We start from the raw sequence: 13,986 nt of genomic DNA, 5'->3' as shown, positions 1-13,986 counted from the left end.
CAAACCATCCAGGGTTTGCGTTTAAACAATCTCTTTCTACTCCCTCTTTTTACAGGGTCGTGAGCAGGCCTAGGAAGGCGAAGTAGCTCCCCTGCGTTTCCATGGTGAGCGTGAGGTAATGCCAGAGCAAGGACCCACTTCCTACTGGCCTCTGTTCACCTCAGAAGGCAGGTGTGTTTAAAGAGGATACTGGGTTTCTGAAGTTACTTAAGAAAATGGTGGAATCTGAAGAAAGGCAGGCCAGACACAGGGCAAGGCAGGGGACTGTGGAGCAGGGCAGGGGCAGGAGAAGGAGACCCACTGTGCTCGCGTCCGTGTGCAGCCAGCACATGTCCGTCATCCCCACGTGAGTGACCTGGTGCTGCTCTGTAGGTGGTTAATGGCCTTATGTAGAACATCATTTTCATCACGGGGCTCTTGAAGGGTGTATTTTTGGCTTGCTATTCTCTAGACTCTGACTTCTCGACCCAGCGTTCCAATGGAAATTTTTCGGAGCAGTGAAATTTCAAAACGCACAGGAAAGAGGAAGAATAGAAACTGCAGCCTTAAAACAAATGAGATGGGAGCTGCCATGTCCATCCTCGTCCTTCCCACCCCCACCCCTCAGAAATCAGCCAGCACCTTCCAGAGGCGTTTGGGTTCCCCAGGTGAGAGGCACAGACTCTGAAGCAGAGGAGATGCTGACGGGGAGGCTGTGGGAGGAGGCAGGGAGAGAGCATGAGAGGGAGAGGTAATGGTCTGGATGGTAGCTGAAGAAGCCTTAATGATCCTAGAAATTATTGGGCAATAATTTCTACTTCGGAACTCATTTTGCTTTTCTAAAGAATGATAAAGCACCTTAATTATGGCTTTAAATAACCACACAGCTCCATCAAAACAGCATGTAATAGCATTCACGCATGCACAAACCCATCTCCTGCCGTCGCTGTCCTTACAGCATGAGGAACCCCAAAGGAAGCAACAGGAGAGTTATTTGGTAGTGGCGTCATCTAGCCTGGGCCCCAAGACTCTAGATTACTTAGGTTCGGAGGGCAGCATTTCAGGATTTTTCAAAGTTCTTTATTTCTGCCTGAATTTCAACCTAAGGATATTCCTTATTCATTGGGATTTCAGGATACGGTGAAACCAAAGCCTTTCCCACATGTACTTTTCCTTACACAGATACAAGTAGTTAGGCAAGCCAGCTCGAACAAAACAAGGCGTATTTCTGGTACTCCCTCCTCGGGTCGGGATGAGATCCTATTTCTGGCTTTGTAGAGCCGCAGGAAAACAGGAGGGGTCTCAATTCAAATTTCTGAAATCGGTCTCTCAGAGAAAGGGCTTAGTGGAGGAAAAAAAAGAGAAAATGTAAGAACATGGCTTCTGCTTGCTTGTTTAGAGTCAGCTTGTTTGGGTCTGGTAGGTTCCTGAATTAAAGACGCTTTTTTATTAGAAGGTAGAGGGCTATTCAGCCTCCTCAGCACACCTGCCCAGCCCCTCAGAACGCAGGCTTTCCAGTCAATCTGGGAAATGTAGCCTGTAGGGAAAACCCAGTCTTGCCCACCTCTTCAGAGTTGGGGTAGAGGGTAGGTAGAATGTGCAGAAGGTGCTTGTTGAATAAATCTGATCGCTTCCAGAGTGGTATTCCTTGTCCCCGGGCTGGGACTCCAGCCTGCCCGGGGACAAGTAAATCTCCGCTCTCCGCCCCCAGTCCTCCAGTTGGTGCACACGGTACCACCACCACGCCCTCTGCGTGCCAGCTCCTCCTACTAAGGAGGTGGTCACTGCAGACGCAAGGGGAGTTCCTTCAATTCAGTGTGTCGCAACTAACTAAGGAGTCTAATTTTCACAAAAGACAGATTTATCAGTGATGGTAACAGCTTAGCTGGGGCACTAATCTACTCTGCAATCTAATATCATGGAGCCTCAGAAAACACAATCTCTTTTTAATGATGCCCATAAAAATGTGTACTTTTTAAAAATGTGTACTTTGAAGGAAAGTTAACCAATTCCTGTCATATTTATTTGTTTTCTCCCTAGTATGAAAAAATAGTCTATGAAAAATATTGATAGGCTTTTTAGAGGGATACATTTCTTATTTGTTGATGGTTTAGAAGAAATAATTTGGATTAAATGACCTTTTATCTTTCTCTCTCTGTTTTTCTCTCACACGCATCTTTGTATTCACTCCTGTCCTTGGTTACTCTTTTATAGCCTTAGCCCAGAATGGATTCTTGAATGTTTGAAAGGCCCAGAGGGTGGCAGAGGTGAGCCATTTCTTTTGGTTGCTCTTAAAACTAATCAAGGTAAGTTGTAAACTAAGGTGAGAAGTTATTGGTATTATTACCTATCTGCTTCATTGATATTTCTCAAATTGGATTCCTAGGAATAGCTACAGTTTTGGAGGTGCCTGAAATCACCATCTGCTCTATGCCCTATCGAGTTCTAGCTCCTTGCATAAATGCTGGTCTAACCATGTAGAGGTTTGAAAACCAGTAAGCCACTCATTACACCTTAATCAGTATGCCCCCTACCATAGCATTTAGTCCCATGGTATCATATCCTGTGTACAAACTGAAGAGGAAATTAAGAAAGTATTGTCCTATCTCTTGGAGCCACCTAAAAAGGTTTTTTTTTTGGCCTAAACTATCTAGTTTGATTTTTTTATAATGATAAAATCCATGTAATTTATTGCAGAATCCTCACTGTGTTACACATTAATGATAATGCCTTCTCTTTGAGCATGCACCATTCTAATTCATTAATGGCATTTTTGGCTTTACAATGATTGATGTTTTTTCCCCACCACTGGTCATCTTTGATAAAGTGGAGCGAAAGGAAAACCAACTCCACACATCCTCCAGAGAAGAAAGGCCACGAGGACTGTGTGGATCACGTTTGTGTGCGTATGTATATGTGCACGTCTGTCTAGAGGGTTCGGGAATCAAAGCGACGTTAAACTTCATTGTGTAAACCTCCCATAGATCAGTTCGAGCACACAGAACACTTGGGGCTAGAAGGGGTTAGAGGTTTATACCGCTCTCCCCACTGTGTTTGCAGGGGAACTAAAGCTAAAGCATTTATCCAAGGTTCCCCGACATACTAGTGCTAGGACTAAAATTCAGGTTCTTATTTTCACTGCTATGAGGCATTCACTCACATTTATTCTCCACGAGGAATAACAAATTTAGAACAGCCAGAGCAAAGATTTCAAAAAGATGATTCTGTTGTATGCTAGATGCTGTCAACTAGAGCTGGCAGCTCCCAGTGGGGCCACTGGTTGACTGTGGTGGCAGAAGTTCAAGGACCCAGCAGAGGCTGGGCGAACGGCCCAGTGATGTCTTTATTTCAGGGAGATTCCAGACGCCTCCTACGAGGAGCCCAGTTTGAAATCCGCAGATATTTCTGTTTGCATGGAGATGGAATGTCGTGGAACAATTGGTACTGTCTTTAGTCCCTGACGGAGGCCTGACGCCTTTGCTGCCTGGTCACCTACACGTCAGACTCTGAACTTAGTCCCGTCAGGAGCAGACTAGGGAAAAGGGATTCTTAAATTTTTTTGTTATTGAAAAAATGATTTTCCCCTTAAGTAAAGTGATTAAATCACTAGTAAAAGGAACGAATAGCCTCTGCAGTGACTCAGGCACCACTGCAGGAATGAGGATTCCCTCCCTTAAATAAAGGGAACGTCGTGCGGACAGCAGTTCAAACACTGATATTCCAGTCTTGAACTGGTGGTACTTGTTCAAATCCCTGTTACCCTTTTCCTCCTTTAGACAGTTTGTGGTGGGGAAAAAGATAACAGGAGAGTCTTAGAAGAGAGATTCCTACCCACCTGGCTGCCCGCCCTCAGGAGCCAGGTTCCATCCCACATTGTCCAAGGCTAGAATACAATTTAACTTTCTGGTCTACACAGGCCCAACAAGGGAAGGCAGTGATTTACAGACCTTGAACCTGGATGTAAACAGTCTGATCATTCAAACCTCAAACCAGATCCTTTTCTGGTTGCAAAGTGCATTTTCTTAATCTAAACATTTTAGATCCTTGTCTTGACTTGGTTTTTTGGGGGTGGAGGGGGGGCCCTAGAGGTATTAGCAATTGTGCCGCAGGAAATGGGAGAAGTTTCTCCGAAGGAAGGGGCTTTAGGGAGAGTTGAGCTCCCAATGTCCCCCTTCTCTCCCGCCCCCCCACTGGGGATACTTGAAAGACACATGTAAAACTCCAAACCTTGGGACAAACCGATTTGCCACTATGCCCCACCATCTACAACTACTTTGATTCAAAGTCAAGACGCTAAAGTGCAAAGGAAGAAATGTAACCCAGGTTACTGGTCACAGGCCACCGCGGGGATCGTGCCCCAGACAGCAGCGCCGTCACTTCAGGCACGATACTGTTGGCAGAGAGGACAGAGGCTACCGTAAGCAACTCTCGTCTTTAATTCTAGGGTGCACGTTGCAGACCTCCCATCTGTGAGCCTCTGTGTCCTTCAGCAGGGTCCCCCTCCCCTCACAGTTCATTTCCTAGTCCCTCTCCTTTTTTTTATTTTTTTTTCCTGGAGTGCTCCAACTAACCTGGGATAGTTCTGGCACTTCAGACTTAGAGGAAAAGAAACATTTGTCCAACTTGCCTAAATGTTAAAGCTAAGCAAGCACCAAAACGGAAAACAAAAAAGACTTATAAAAATATAATGGGGTCATTTCCCCATACTCCCCACATTCTTTGTGGCATATGAAATGTCAAAATATAATGAACAGACTTTCTAAACATCACCATCTCTTTCCACCCGTATATACCTGAGCTGAGGCAGCCTCATTACCACCCTTCACCTCTTAAAACTTCCCTCCATAGAACCACTACATAAGAAGTCTAGTTCATACCACCAACCCCACCTTTCCAAACATATACCCACTTGCAATTCCAAAGAGACTCTCCAAAAAAATAGACATTTGAAAAAAGTGCATCTGTTTATACTCAGTCTATCTGCATATTATTTCTTGAGATTACTTTTTTTTTCTTTTAACTGTAAAAAAGATTGCATATTGGCTATAGAATGAGAAAACCATGGCGGCCATTTCTGGGTGGCAGTGGAGGGGACGTGGTGGGGGTGTCGTTGAAGCACAGAAGCGAGGGGGCGCAAGGAGGGGCAGGTGTGGTCCTTAGCCCCGAGGCGTGAGGATTGAGGTGGAGTTCTCTTGATTCTCCATCCTTGGGCCCCTGAAATGCCCCATCTCTTCAGTCACTCCCTCTTCTCTCCACTTTGCCCCATTTGCACTGCCCATGCCCAGGCCGCACAACCCTCTTGAAGCAGAGGTGGAATGGCTTTTTTTGGCATGTGTCCACCCAGGCCAGTTTGAAGACAGGCACGGCATCTGGAGGGCCATGATCTGGGACACACACCAGAGCAAAAGATTATTTGTGACTGTTTCCACTCTGGGAAAAATTGTCCATCACTTCTGTGACTTGAAAAATTTAAGCAGTTACTAGGCTGATAGGTTAAGAAACAAATCTTTTGTTCTTGTGATTTTGCATTAATATTAAGCATGAATATATATCATATATTACATTGCTTTCTTTCTGCTCTGGGGCAGACTGCACTCTCCTCCCAGAAAGGAAAACTGCACAGCCCATGGACTCGAGATTTTGAAAGCTGTTATTCCCCCACTCCCTAACCCCACCTCCCCCCTCCTTCCTCCCAACCCCTCCACTCCTATCTTAGAAAAGCCCCTCCCTCCCCCCACCAGCCCACCCGAGGTTAAATAGATAGTGCCACATTCTAAGATTCATGCATCACTGCATTTTGCTATTGCACATTTTGCAGAGAAAGAGGAAGTTGTGTATATGTGCCCCCTCCCTCTCTTACCCTTCTCTTCCTTAGGCTCTCAGATTCCTGTGCTATTTCCATTCTGCCCTCTCCCAGCCTCCCCCACCCACCCCATCCCAGACCCGTCACTGGTTGTGGACATCCTCCCTGCGGACAATCTTGTAGATGATCCAGTAGAACATGTTGAAGATGAGGAAGGCCATGGGGAAGCCAATGCGGGATATTTTGTCAATCTTCTTGGCCCTCTGGATGAAGAGTTTTCGCATCTCCTCTGGAGACTTAGATGGTGCAGGAGGGGGGTTGGTGGTGTTGTTGTTATTGGCGCCTTTGACCGAGATGCCATCCTTGGCCTGCAGACAGGCGGGACCCATCCCATAGGCGGAGAAGTTGAAGCGGCCCTCCCCGGCCTCATCCTCCTGGAACAGATTCAGCATGGGGCTCTACTTAAAATAAGACAGGGGCTGGGCACCCTCCCTGCAAGGCACTCCCCTGGGGGCCAGGCCTCGCCCATCGGTTTCTCCCTGCCTCTTGGACTCTACATTCCAGGTTTATGAAGGCTTTCAGGCTGGCTGGGGAGTTATGCCTTATAGAGGGGCGCCACTTGCTTGCTGAAACAGATACAAACCAGGGGATAGGAATGTGGCATAGCGTCTGGACACGTATTCAAGTCTTGGCTCTGTCACTTGCCAGCTGTGTGACCTGGGTCTAGTCACTTCTTTCTTTGAGTCTCAGGGTTCTTTATTTCATATTTTCCTATAAGTGGGGGGAGAGATTCACCCCGCTACATTAAAAGGTTCTTTTGACCATCAGAGATTACAGATGAGCAGATACTCTGAATGCTGTTTGGTTAGAAATCGAGGAGACAATTTGGAGAGATCCCCTGCTTTGCCTCTGTTGCCTCCTTGCCCTCTTTACCCACCCCATTCCCCAGGTGATGTTTGCTCCAGAGGGGGTTGGGGGGAGGGGGCGAATGGCCAGGAGAGAGCAAGAGCCTCACTTCCTTTTCACAAGCTGGGGAAGCCACAGTCCTTTCTACCTCCATGTTCCCATATCCCTGGCAGTTGTGACCTCAGACACACCTCCAGATTAAGTTATTTTGAGCAATAGCTTCATCATTTGGGTCCAACTTACCTTACCCGCTTTTGCCTCCCCTTACCTCCCCTTACCTTCTGCTTTGCACACCTGCCAGTTTGCTTGCACTCTGCCAGTCGTCCCTTGTGCATTTCCCCCTCCCTGCCTTATGCTCACCACCAACGTGCCCACTGCCCTTACTCTTCTCATTTCTCCCTTCCCCAGCTCACGGTGATCTTTTCCTGATCTGACCCATGGAGACACTGTTGTCCACTTTCATCATGTCTAGCCTTATTATCTTCCCGCGTGAGCTCTGTGGTGGCACGGAGAGTCTCCGTGGAGCTGTTGATTCAGTGTGTGGCTCTGGGGCATTTTTATCAGCTCGCATTGCCCTCCTAGGTAGTGAGGGCTGTTAGAGAAGAAAGCCTGTCGTCTGTTTGTTGCTGGGCAGGACAGGGCTGGCAGAGAGCAGGAAACACAGCATAGGAGCCCCTCTCTAGCTCTGCTCTTGCCACCTCTGTTGGGCCACCATACGGGCTTGTTGTGACAACTTCCAGCCCAGTTTTCCTACCGCCTGCATGCTGGCCCTCCCAAGCCACCTGGGTTGTCATTACACATATCTGATTGGTATCTTTTGCTTGAGCTTTTTAATAGACTGCCACTGGCTTCAAGATAATTAAAATCCTTGCATGGTAAACAAGGCTTTCGATGACCCGAACTCTGCCTGCCTCTCCAGTCTCCTCTTGCACCATTCTGTATCTGGCATTCTGTACACCGGTGACCCTGAGATATTTACATATATTCAAAAGTGTCATGCTCCTTCTTTCTAACTCGAGGCCTCTGCTCAAGTTGTTCTCTCTTCTTGGAACATCTAACCTCATCTCTGCTTCTAACCCTCTTTCACTGAACCAGCATCTTACTCAGAAGCCTTTCCTGAGGGCAAGGATAGGCTAGGGGCCTTGCCCTGTGCTCCTGAGCTCCTTGTACATTCCCCTCTATTCTTCTTAAAAGCTCTTGATTAATGTCTGTCTCTCCCATCAGACTCTAAGCTCCCTGAAGGCAGAGCCTTATTCCTGTTCATTGCACCTTCAACACTGAACGTATGAACAGAGTTCCTGGACATAAGCTCAAAACTCAGCAAATATTTGTTGAGTAAGTAAAAGTTTACCAGTATATCTTCATCATTCCTAGCTTTCCTTTTTAAAACATTTTTTATTAAAATGTTTGTTTAACATTTATTTATTTTTGAGGGACAGAGAGAGCACAAGCAGGGCAGGGGCAGAGAAAGGGAGACATAGAATCCACAGCAGGCTCTGAGCCTTGAACACACTAACTATGAGATCATGATCTGAGCTGAAGTCAGGTGCTTAGCCAATTGAGCCACCCAGGTACCACCACCCCCCTCCCCGGAGGCCCTATCTAGTTAGATGATCATCATTTAGGGTTGTATTCCTAGCACTAGGAGGATTTGAGACAAGAAAAATGCTTAAGAAATCTTTGGCAAATGGATGAATCTGGTCCAGCACCCTCAGTGCAGAAATAGGGAAAGAACATGAGTAGTGCCTAGCAAATAGATCTCAGTAAATATTTGTCTATGTGTAGGGTGACTGTAGGGTGTTTGCGCCAGGGCCAAGGAAAAGAGCTGGGGGAAGCTGGCCAAATTCCTGGACCCTGTGCCTGGAAGGGATACTCAATTCTATTGCTTATCAGCTTAAATCTGCCCTTGCTGCAGGATAGGGTGCTTGAAATGTTTTCTCACTGGGCTCTAGTTATGCAGGGGAAGCACCAAATTAATTTTATATACAGCTTTGGGCAAATTATTCTCTGCCTTCCTCATCAATTAAACATTGGAGTGGAAGGGAGGAGGTGTGGCCCGGAGGCCCCATCTAGTTAGATGATCATCAATTTCACAGTGTAGCCTGGAGAAAGGAAAATCCCTGGAAATGGCTGGAGAAAGGCTTGCTATTCCTGTTCTCCCCAGCAGATGGCAGGACATGAAAGCTTGGGGATGGAGTTGCGGATGGAACAGGGGAAATCTGGTCGTGTGATCTAGAACCCAGGGAGGCTGGGAGTGTGCCTGCCCAGCCTGGTTCACACGTTTCCTGATAATCTGTCTAATGAGGCCGGCCAGGGAATTTGAGGACCAGATGCTTTGTGCCCAGCAGATGAGGTATCATGGGAGGATGGTGGGATTTGAGGAGCCCGGCCAAGATCACAGGCTCTGATAAACTCAGGCATGGAGCTAGTTCCTTTTCACTCACCATCTGGGGCTGAAAACCCCCTTCAGCAAACATCTGGCTGAAGAGAGGTTTCTGCAGCCCAGGCTTGTACCCTGCCAACGTACAAGCCGCATCCAGAGGGGTTTACTCCAGAGGAAGCATGCCCTGTGGTGAGCCCAATTCTGTATCCTTGTCGTTTCTGACATTTCAGTCAATTTCAGAGCCCTTAGGAACAAGGTCACACTGACTCAACCATACACAGGGGCCACGCAAGAGAAATGTAAGTGAAGAAGTGAGCCAGAGGGGGAAAAATCTCCAGTCAGGGACTGTGGCAAAGTGGAGAATGTATTTTCTCCCTATTGGCAGTTCCAGGGCCCCAGAGTGAGGTGGGATGTGATTCCTGTGCAGTTAGAGGCTGTGACTTTTTGACTGAAAGTAGAAGCATGATTTTTAAATGCTGGCACCTTATTCCAGACTTCTAAAACCCTGCTTGTGAAATTGAGGACAGTCGCCTGTTGAATTTGATATCCGGCTATGGTTTTTGACCTCTGCCTTCAGATAAGTCTTAGTTCTTATTTGTCATCTAATAAGTACAGGGCTATTTGATCTGCTTCGGGATGGAAACCATTCCCGAACACAAGCAACTGGTGGTGTATGTCAGTGTCTTGAGAAGCACCACGGGACCTCCAGACCTACCTTGCTTTTGCCACCAGTGCCTCTGTGATCCTAGTGACTTGCTCCTCCTCACTTTTGTCATTTGCATGGGAAGAGGGGACAAGAAGGCTCTCCTAGCACTAACAAGCTGTGAGAGAGTGGGGAGGGCCGTGAGCAGGGTTATCTGACCAAACCTGGCTTTATTTACATTTCACCTGGCCCGAGACAAAGTTTTGTTTTCCTCTAGTGTGTCCCACTGGTAGGGATCTGGGGAGAGTGGAGACAGCCCGGGGAGGGATTACAGGCCCACCATCTGCAGGGGGCCCACTCACATTTCAGTGCATGCAAATAGCGCCCCCTGGGGTTGTGCCCCACCAGTACAGTGGCCTGGTGCTAGTCAGATATTTCAGACATAGTCTCCCCAAATAAGTGTCTCTTCAACAAATGTATTAACCCTCTTTTAGCAGAGGAAAATGCAAAAAGCAGCTAGCCAGTGGGAAAAAAGGGAAAAATAATAACTTCCAAAGATAATTGTGTTTGGACAGTTCTTGCTTAGTGTAATAGTCAGGGGTTCAGTATCCAACGGGCGGTAAGGACTAAGACTAGAGGTCTTTTAAGAAATCCTGTCTGGTGGCTCAGTCGGTAAAGCATCTGACTCTTGATTTTGGCTCAGGTCATGATTTCATAGTCTGTGGGTTTGCGCCCCTTGTTGGGCTATGTGCTGTGTGGAGCCTGCTTGGGATTTTGTCTCCCTCTCCCTCTGCCCCACTTCTGCTCATGCTCGCTCTCTTTCTCAAAATAAAAAAACTTAAAAAAAAAAAAAAAGAAAGAAATCCTGTCTGGCTTACTGCACCTAAGATAGTTTTCTCTTCTAATGCAGAGTTAAAAGGGTGGTTATATCTTAACTCCCACGGACATCTTCTGTCTTGCAATGTCTACCTCCTGCCTATGGGAAACTGCTAGAAGTTAATTGAATCAGATTGCTGATGTTTAAGAAACATACTGATGGAAATCTGTGCCTGCATAATCATTTTATTCCCTGGCTTTTGTGTGGCAGGAACAAAAACTTAAAGCTACTTTGTAATCTGATTTAATTCTCACCACAGTCCCCAACTGTGTCAATTTAGTCCATTTTACAGATGGAGAAAATGGGCCCAGAAAAAGGCTAGCTTGAAGTCACATACCAAACAGTGACAAAGAGTCCTCTGCCATAGCACATTGTCGCTGCATAGACAGTTATTTGAAGTAAGTCAGTCTAAAGCTTGGAGGGCCTTGGTGTGTGGCAGGTATGTAGTATGGCCTGACAGCTCCTTGTTTGCCCTAATCTGTTGCTGGAAAGACTTCTTGGTAGGCTCTCTGACTGGAAGGGCTTGTCTTTGTTCTTCAGTTTATCCATTTGTCCATTTGTTCAATAAATGCCTACTGCATGTTTACTATATGTCAGGCATTGTGTTAGGCCCCAGAGACATAGAGCTGAGCAAAAATAGATATGGTCTCCACCCTTATGGAGCTTATAATTCATTGGAAGAAATAAGCACAAAACAACTACATCACCAAATGCATAATTGTAAAGATAAATGTTCAGAAGGAAAGAAACTGAGTTCAGTTAGAGTATGACCTTTGCTAGCTCACACAGTATCCTTGGGCAGATTAGGAAAATGGTATTTCTCCTTTCTAGAAGTATGAGTTGGAATCCCTTCCTCTGACTGATACAGTGCATACTGAGGCAAGACTTAAGTGAAAAGTGTATCATTGGCTAGGGGCCCATGTAGGATACAGTCTGCACGGCCATATTTGACAGTGTTGCATGAAAACTTCAATACAGGACCTAGACTTTGACTCAGGTTAAAAGGAAGATGCCTCAGCTGAGAACTGGAAAATGAGCGCTTGGTGAAGAGTAAGCAAAGTGCACTGGGAGGGCATTCCCAGAGAGAACAGGACACTTAAAGTCCCATGTATATGTTTGAGCAAATGGGGGAAAAATTAGGGTGGTTGGTGCTCAGAGAAAAAAGGAGAAAGCAGTGTAAAAATGGGCTGGAGAGAAAAGTAGGCTCTCTGATCTCCATAGGAAGCATCTTCTGGGGAAGTAGTTATAGACCAAGGTGTGTAGCTAGTTTGCTCCCTGAGACTGCACACTCCCCATTGGCCTTTGCTGGTTGGAACACAGTCTCTGAGTTGGCAGAGGCTGGTGACTTTGCAGAGATGGCCTGCCACGTATTTCTTTATTCAAGCCCTCACAGAGTGAAAGAATCCACTTTGGGGGAGGATCTTGCTCGACGCTCCTTTCTTGGAAGTAGGAAGCAAAGACCTGACACCTGGACACTCTACTCAAAGATCTTACCTTTTGTAGTGCAATTCCCTTCTGAAACCAAACCCTTGGAAATAACGCAGCCTTGCAGAAGACATCGATAATCATCTTTTAGCCTGCCAAGCTTCAAGGTCACAGCTAGTTATTGTCTTAGTCCCATCAGTCCTGTCTTCAGGTGTAACCTGATAATTTCTATAGTGTTACTACGGTTAGAAGAATAACCGCCCACAGACTCAATCAAGGCATTATTTACAGGAGGGGAAGTCAGGACTTCCAGGAGTTTAATCCCTATTTTTTGTCTGCCTTACCCCCTGAGAAGGATGGTCCAGCGAAACAACTATCATGAGACAAGTCTGCCTGAAACTCTTGTTTACAACGAGCTGCCCTCCTTAGGTAGTGATCCAAAGGCCTACCTTGTGATGTCTTCGCTTCCTCCTGAATCGGAGCAGCTCTTTGTGCTGCCGAGACACAAAGTTGACAGCAGCATACTCAAGCAGGGCTGAGAACACGAAGAGCAGGCACACTGCCATCCAAATGTCAATGGCTTTCACGTAGGACACCTGGAGTGGGGGTGGGGATGAACACAGGGCGGTGAGGGCAAAGGAGAATGAAATATCTCCATATTTCTGCTCCTCAGCAACTCCACCTTTACCCACTGCTATCCCTTTCCTCAGCTGGGATATTAGGAAAGTGCAGAGGAAAACAGAAGAAAAATGCATCAGGAAGACTGCACGGGAACATTGGAGAAAATAAAATATGGTACCTAGAAGAGTACAAAGAGAGAGGAGGATAGTGTAGGGAGCATCGTCATTGAGTGAAACAGAATGTTGTGTTTAGCTAAGGGTGATAGGAATAGAATGGTGTACCTAACATTAAAAATAAACAGAGGATGTTAGCAATAGTGACAGGGTAAGATCTTCAAAAAAACTCTCTATAAAAGCAAGGAGGACAACAGCAAAAATGGTCAGAATCAACTTTCTCAGAAGCTCTATTAACCAAAGGCTAACAGCAGTCTTGAAAGCATTTACTTAAAAAGTCAGCTGAATACCAGCAAGAGCATGATGAAAACAGCTTCATTGAGATATAATTCATATACCATACTATATTTCAATAGTTTTTAATACATTCAAGATATGTGCAGCCATCATCACAATCAATTTTGGGATGTTTTCAGCACCTTCAGCTGAAACTGAAACTGAAACTTTTAGCCATCATTCTTTTCCCTATTCCCCCAAATCATCTTCCTCCAGTCCTAAGCAACTATTAATCTGATTTCTGTTTCTGTAGATTTTCCCATCCTGGGCATTTCATATAAATAGAATCATATATGCCATGTGGTCTTTTATGACTATCTCCTTTTACTTAGCATAATGTTTTCAAGATTCACTCATGTTGTAGTATATTTCAACATTTTTTATGGCCAAATAATAGTTCCTTGTATGGATATATTGCATTTTGTTGATCCAGTCATCAGTTGATGGACACTTGGGTTGTTTCTACCTTTTAGCTATTATGAATAATGCTATGAACATCTATGTACAAGTTTTTGTGTGGATGTATGTATTTATTTCTCTTGGGACCTTGTGATGTTTCAGTATTCCCATCCTCCTATTCCCAGTTCTGTGCTAGCCTTGAAAACCAACAGCCTTCAGTCAGACAACAAAACGAAATAAAAGGCATCAGAATTGGCAAAGAGGAAGTCAAACGTTCACTTTTCGCAGATGGCACGATACTCTACATGGAAAACCTGGCAGACTCCACCAGAAGGCTTCTAGAACTGATCAATGAATTCAGTAAAGTTGCAGGGTACAAAATCAATGTACAGAAATCAGTTGCATTCCTATACATCAATAATGAAGCAGCGGAAAGAGAAATAAAGAAACTGATCCCATTCATGATTGCACGAAAAACCATAAAATACCTAGGAGTAAACC

General features: G+C 45.7%; 1 protein-coding gene across 1 annotated transcript in view; it reads right to left on the bottom strand.

The window, feature by feature from the left end:
• Positions 1–5,925: 5,925 nt before the first annotated feature.
• The window catches only part of GLRA1 (glycine receptor alpha 1), a 43,051-nt gene continuing 34,990 nt past the window's right edge, over positions 5,926–13,986 (bottom strand). The window contains exons 6-7 of the mRNA XM_029941433.1: positions 12,466–12,612; positions 5,926–6,216 (exon numbers count right to left, since the gene is read on the bottom strand). Coding sequence (XP_029797293.1) covers positions 5,926–6,216; positions 12,466–12,612 — 438 coding nt within the window. The remainder of the gene's footprint in view (positions 6,217–12,465; positions 12,613–13,986) is intronic.

Source organism: Suricata suricatta, chromosome 6, assembly GCF_006229205.1.
Source record: "Suricata suricatta isolate VVHF042 chromosome 6, meerkat_22Aug2017_6uvM2_HiC, whole genome shotgun sequence".
In the NCBI taxonomy this organism is placed as follows: domain Eukaryota; kingdom Metazoa; phylum Chordata; class Mammalia; order Carnivora; family Herpestidae; genus Suricata; species Suricata suricatta.
The sequence above is the reverse complement of the archived record's forward strand: the minus strand, read 5'-3'. Positions and strand labels throughout refer to the sequence as shown.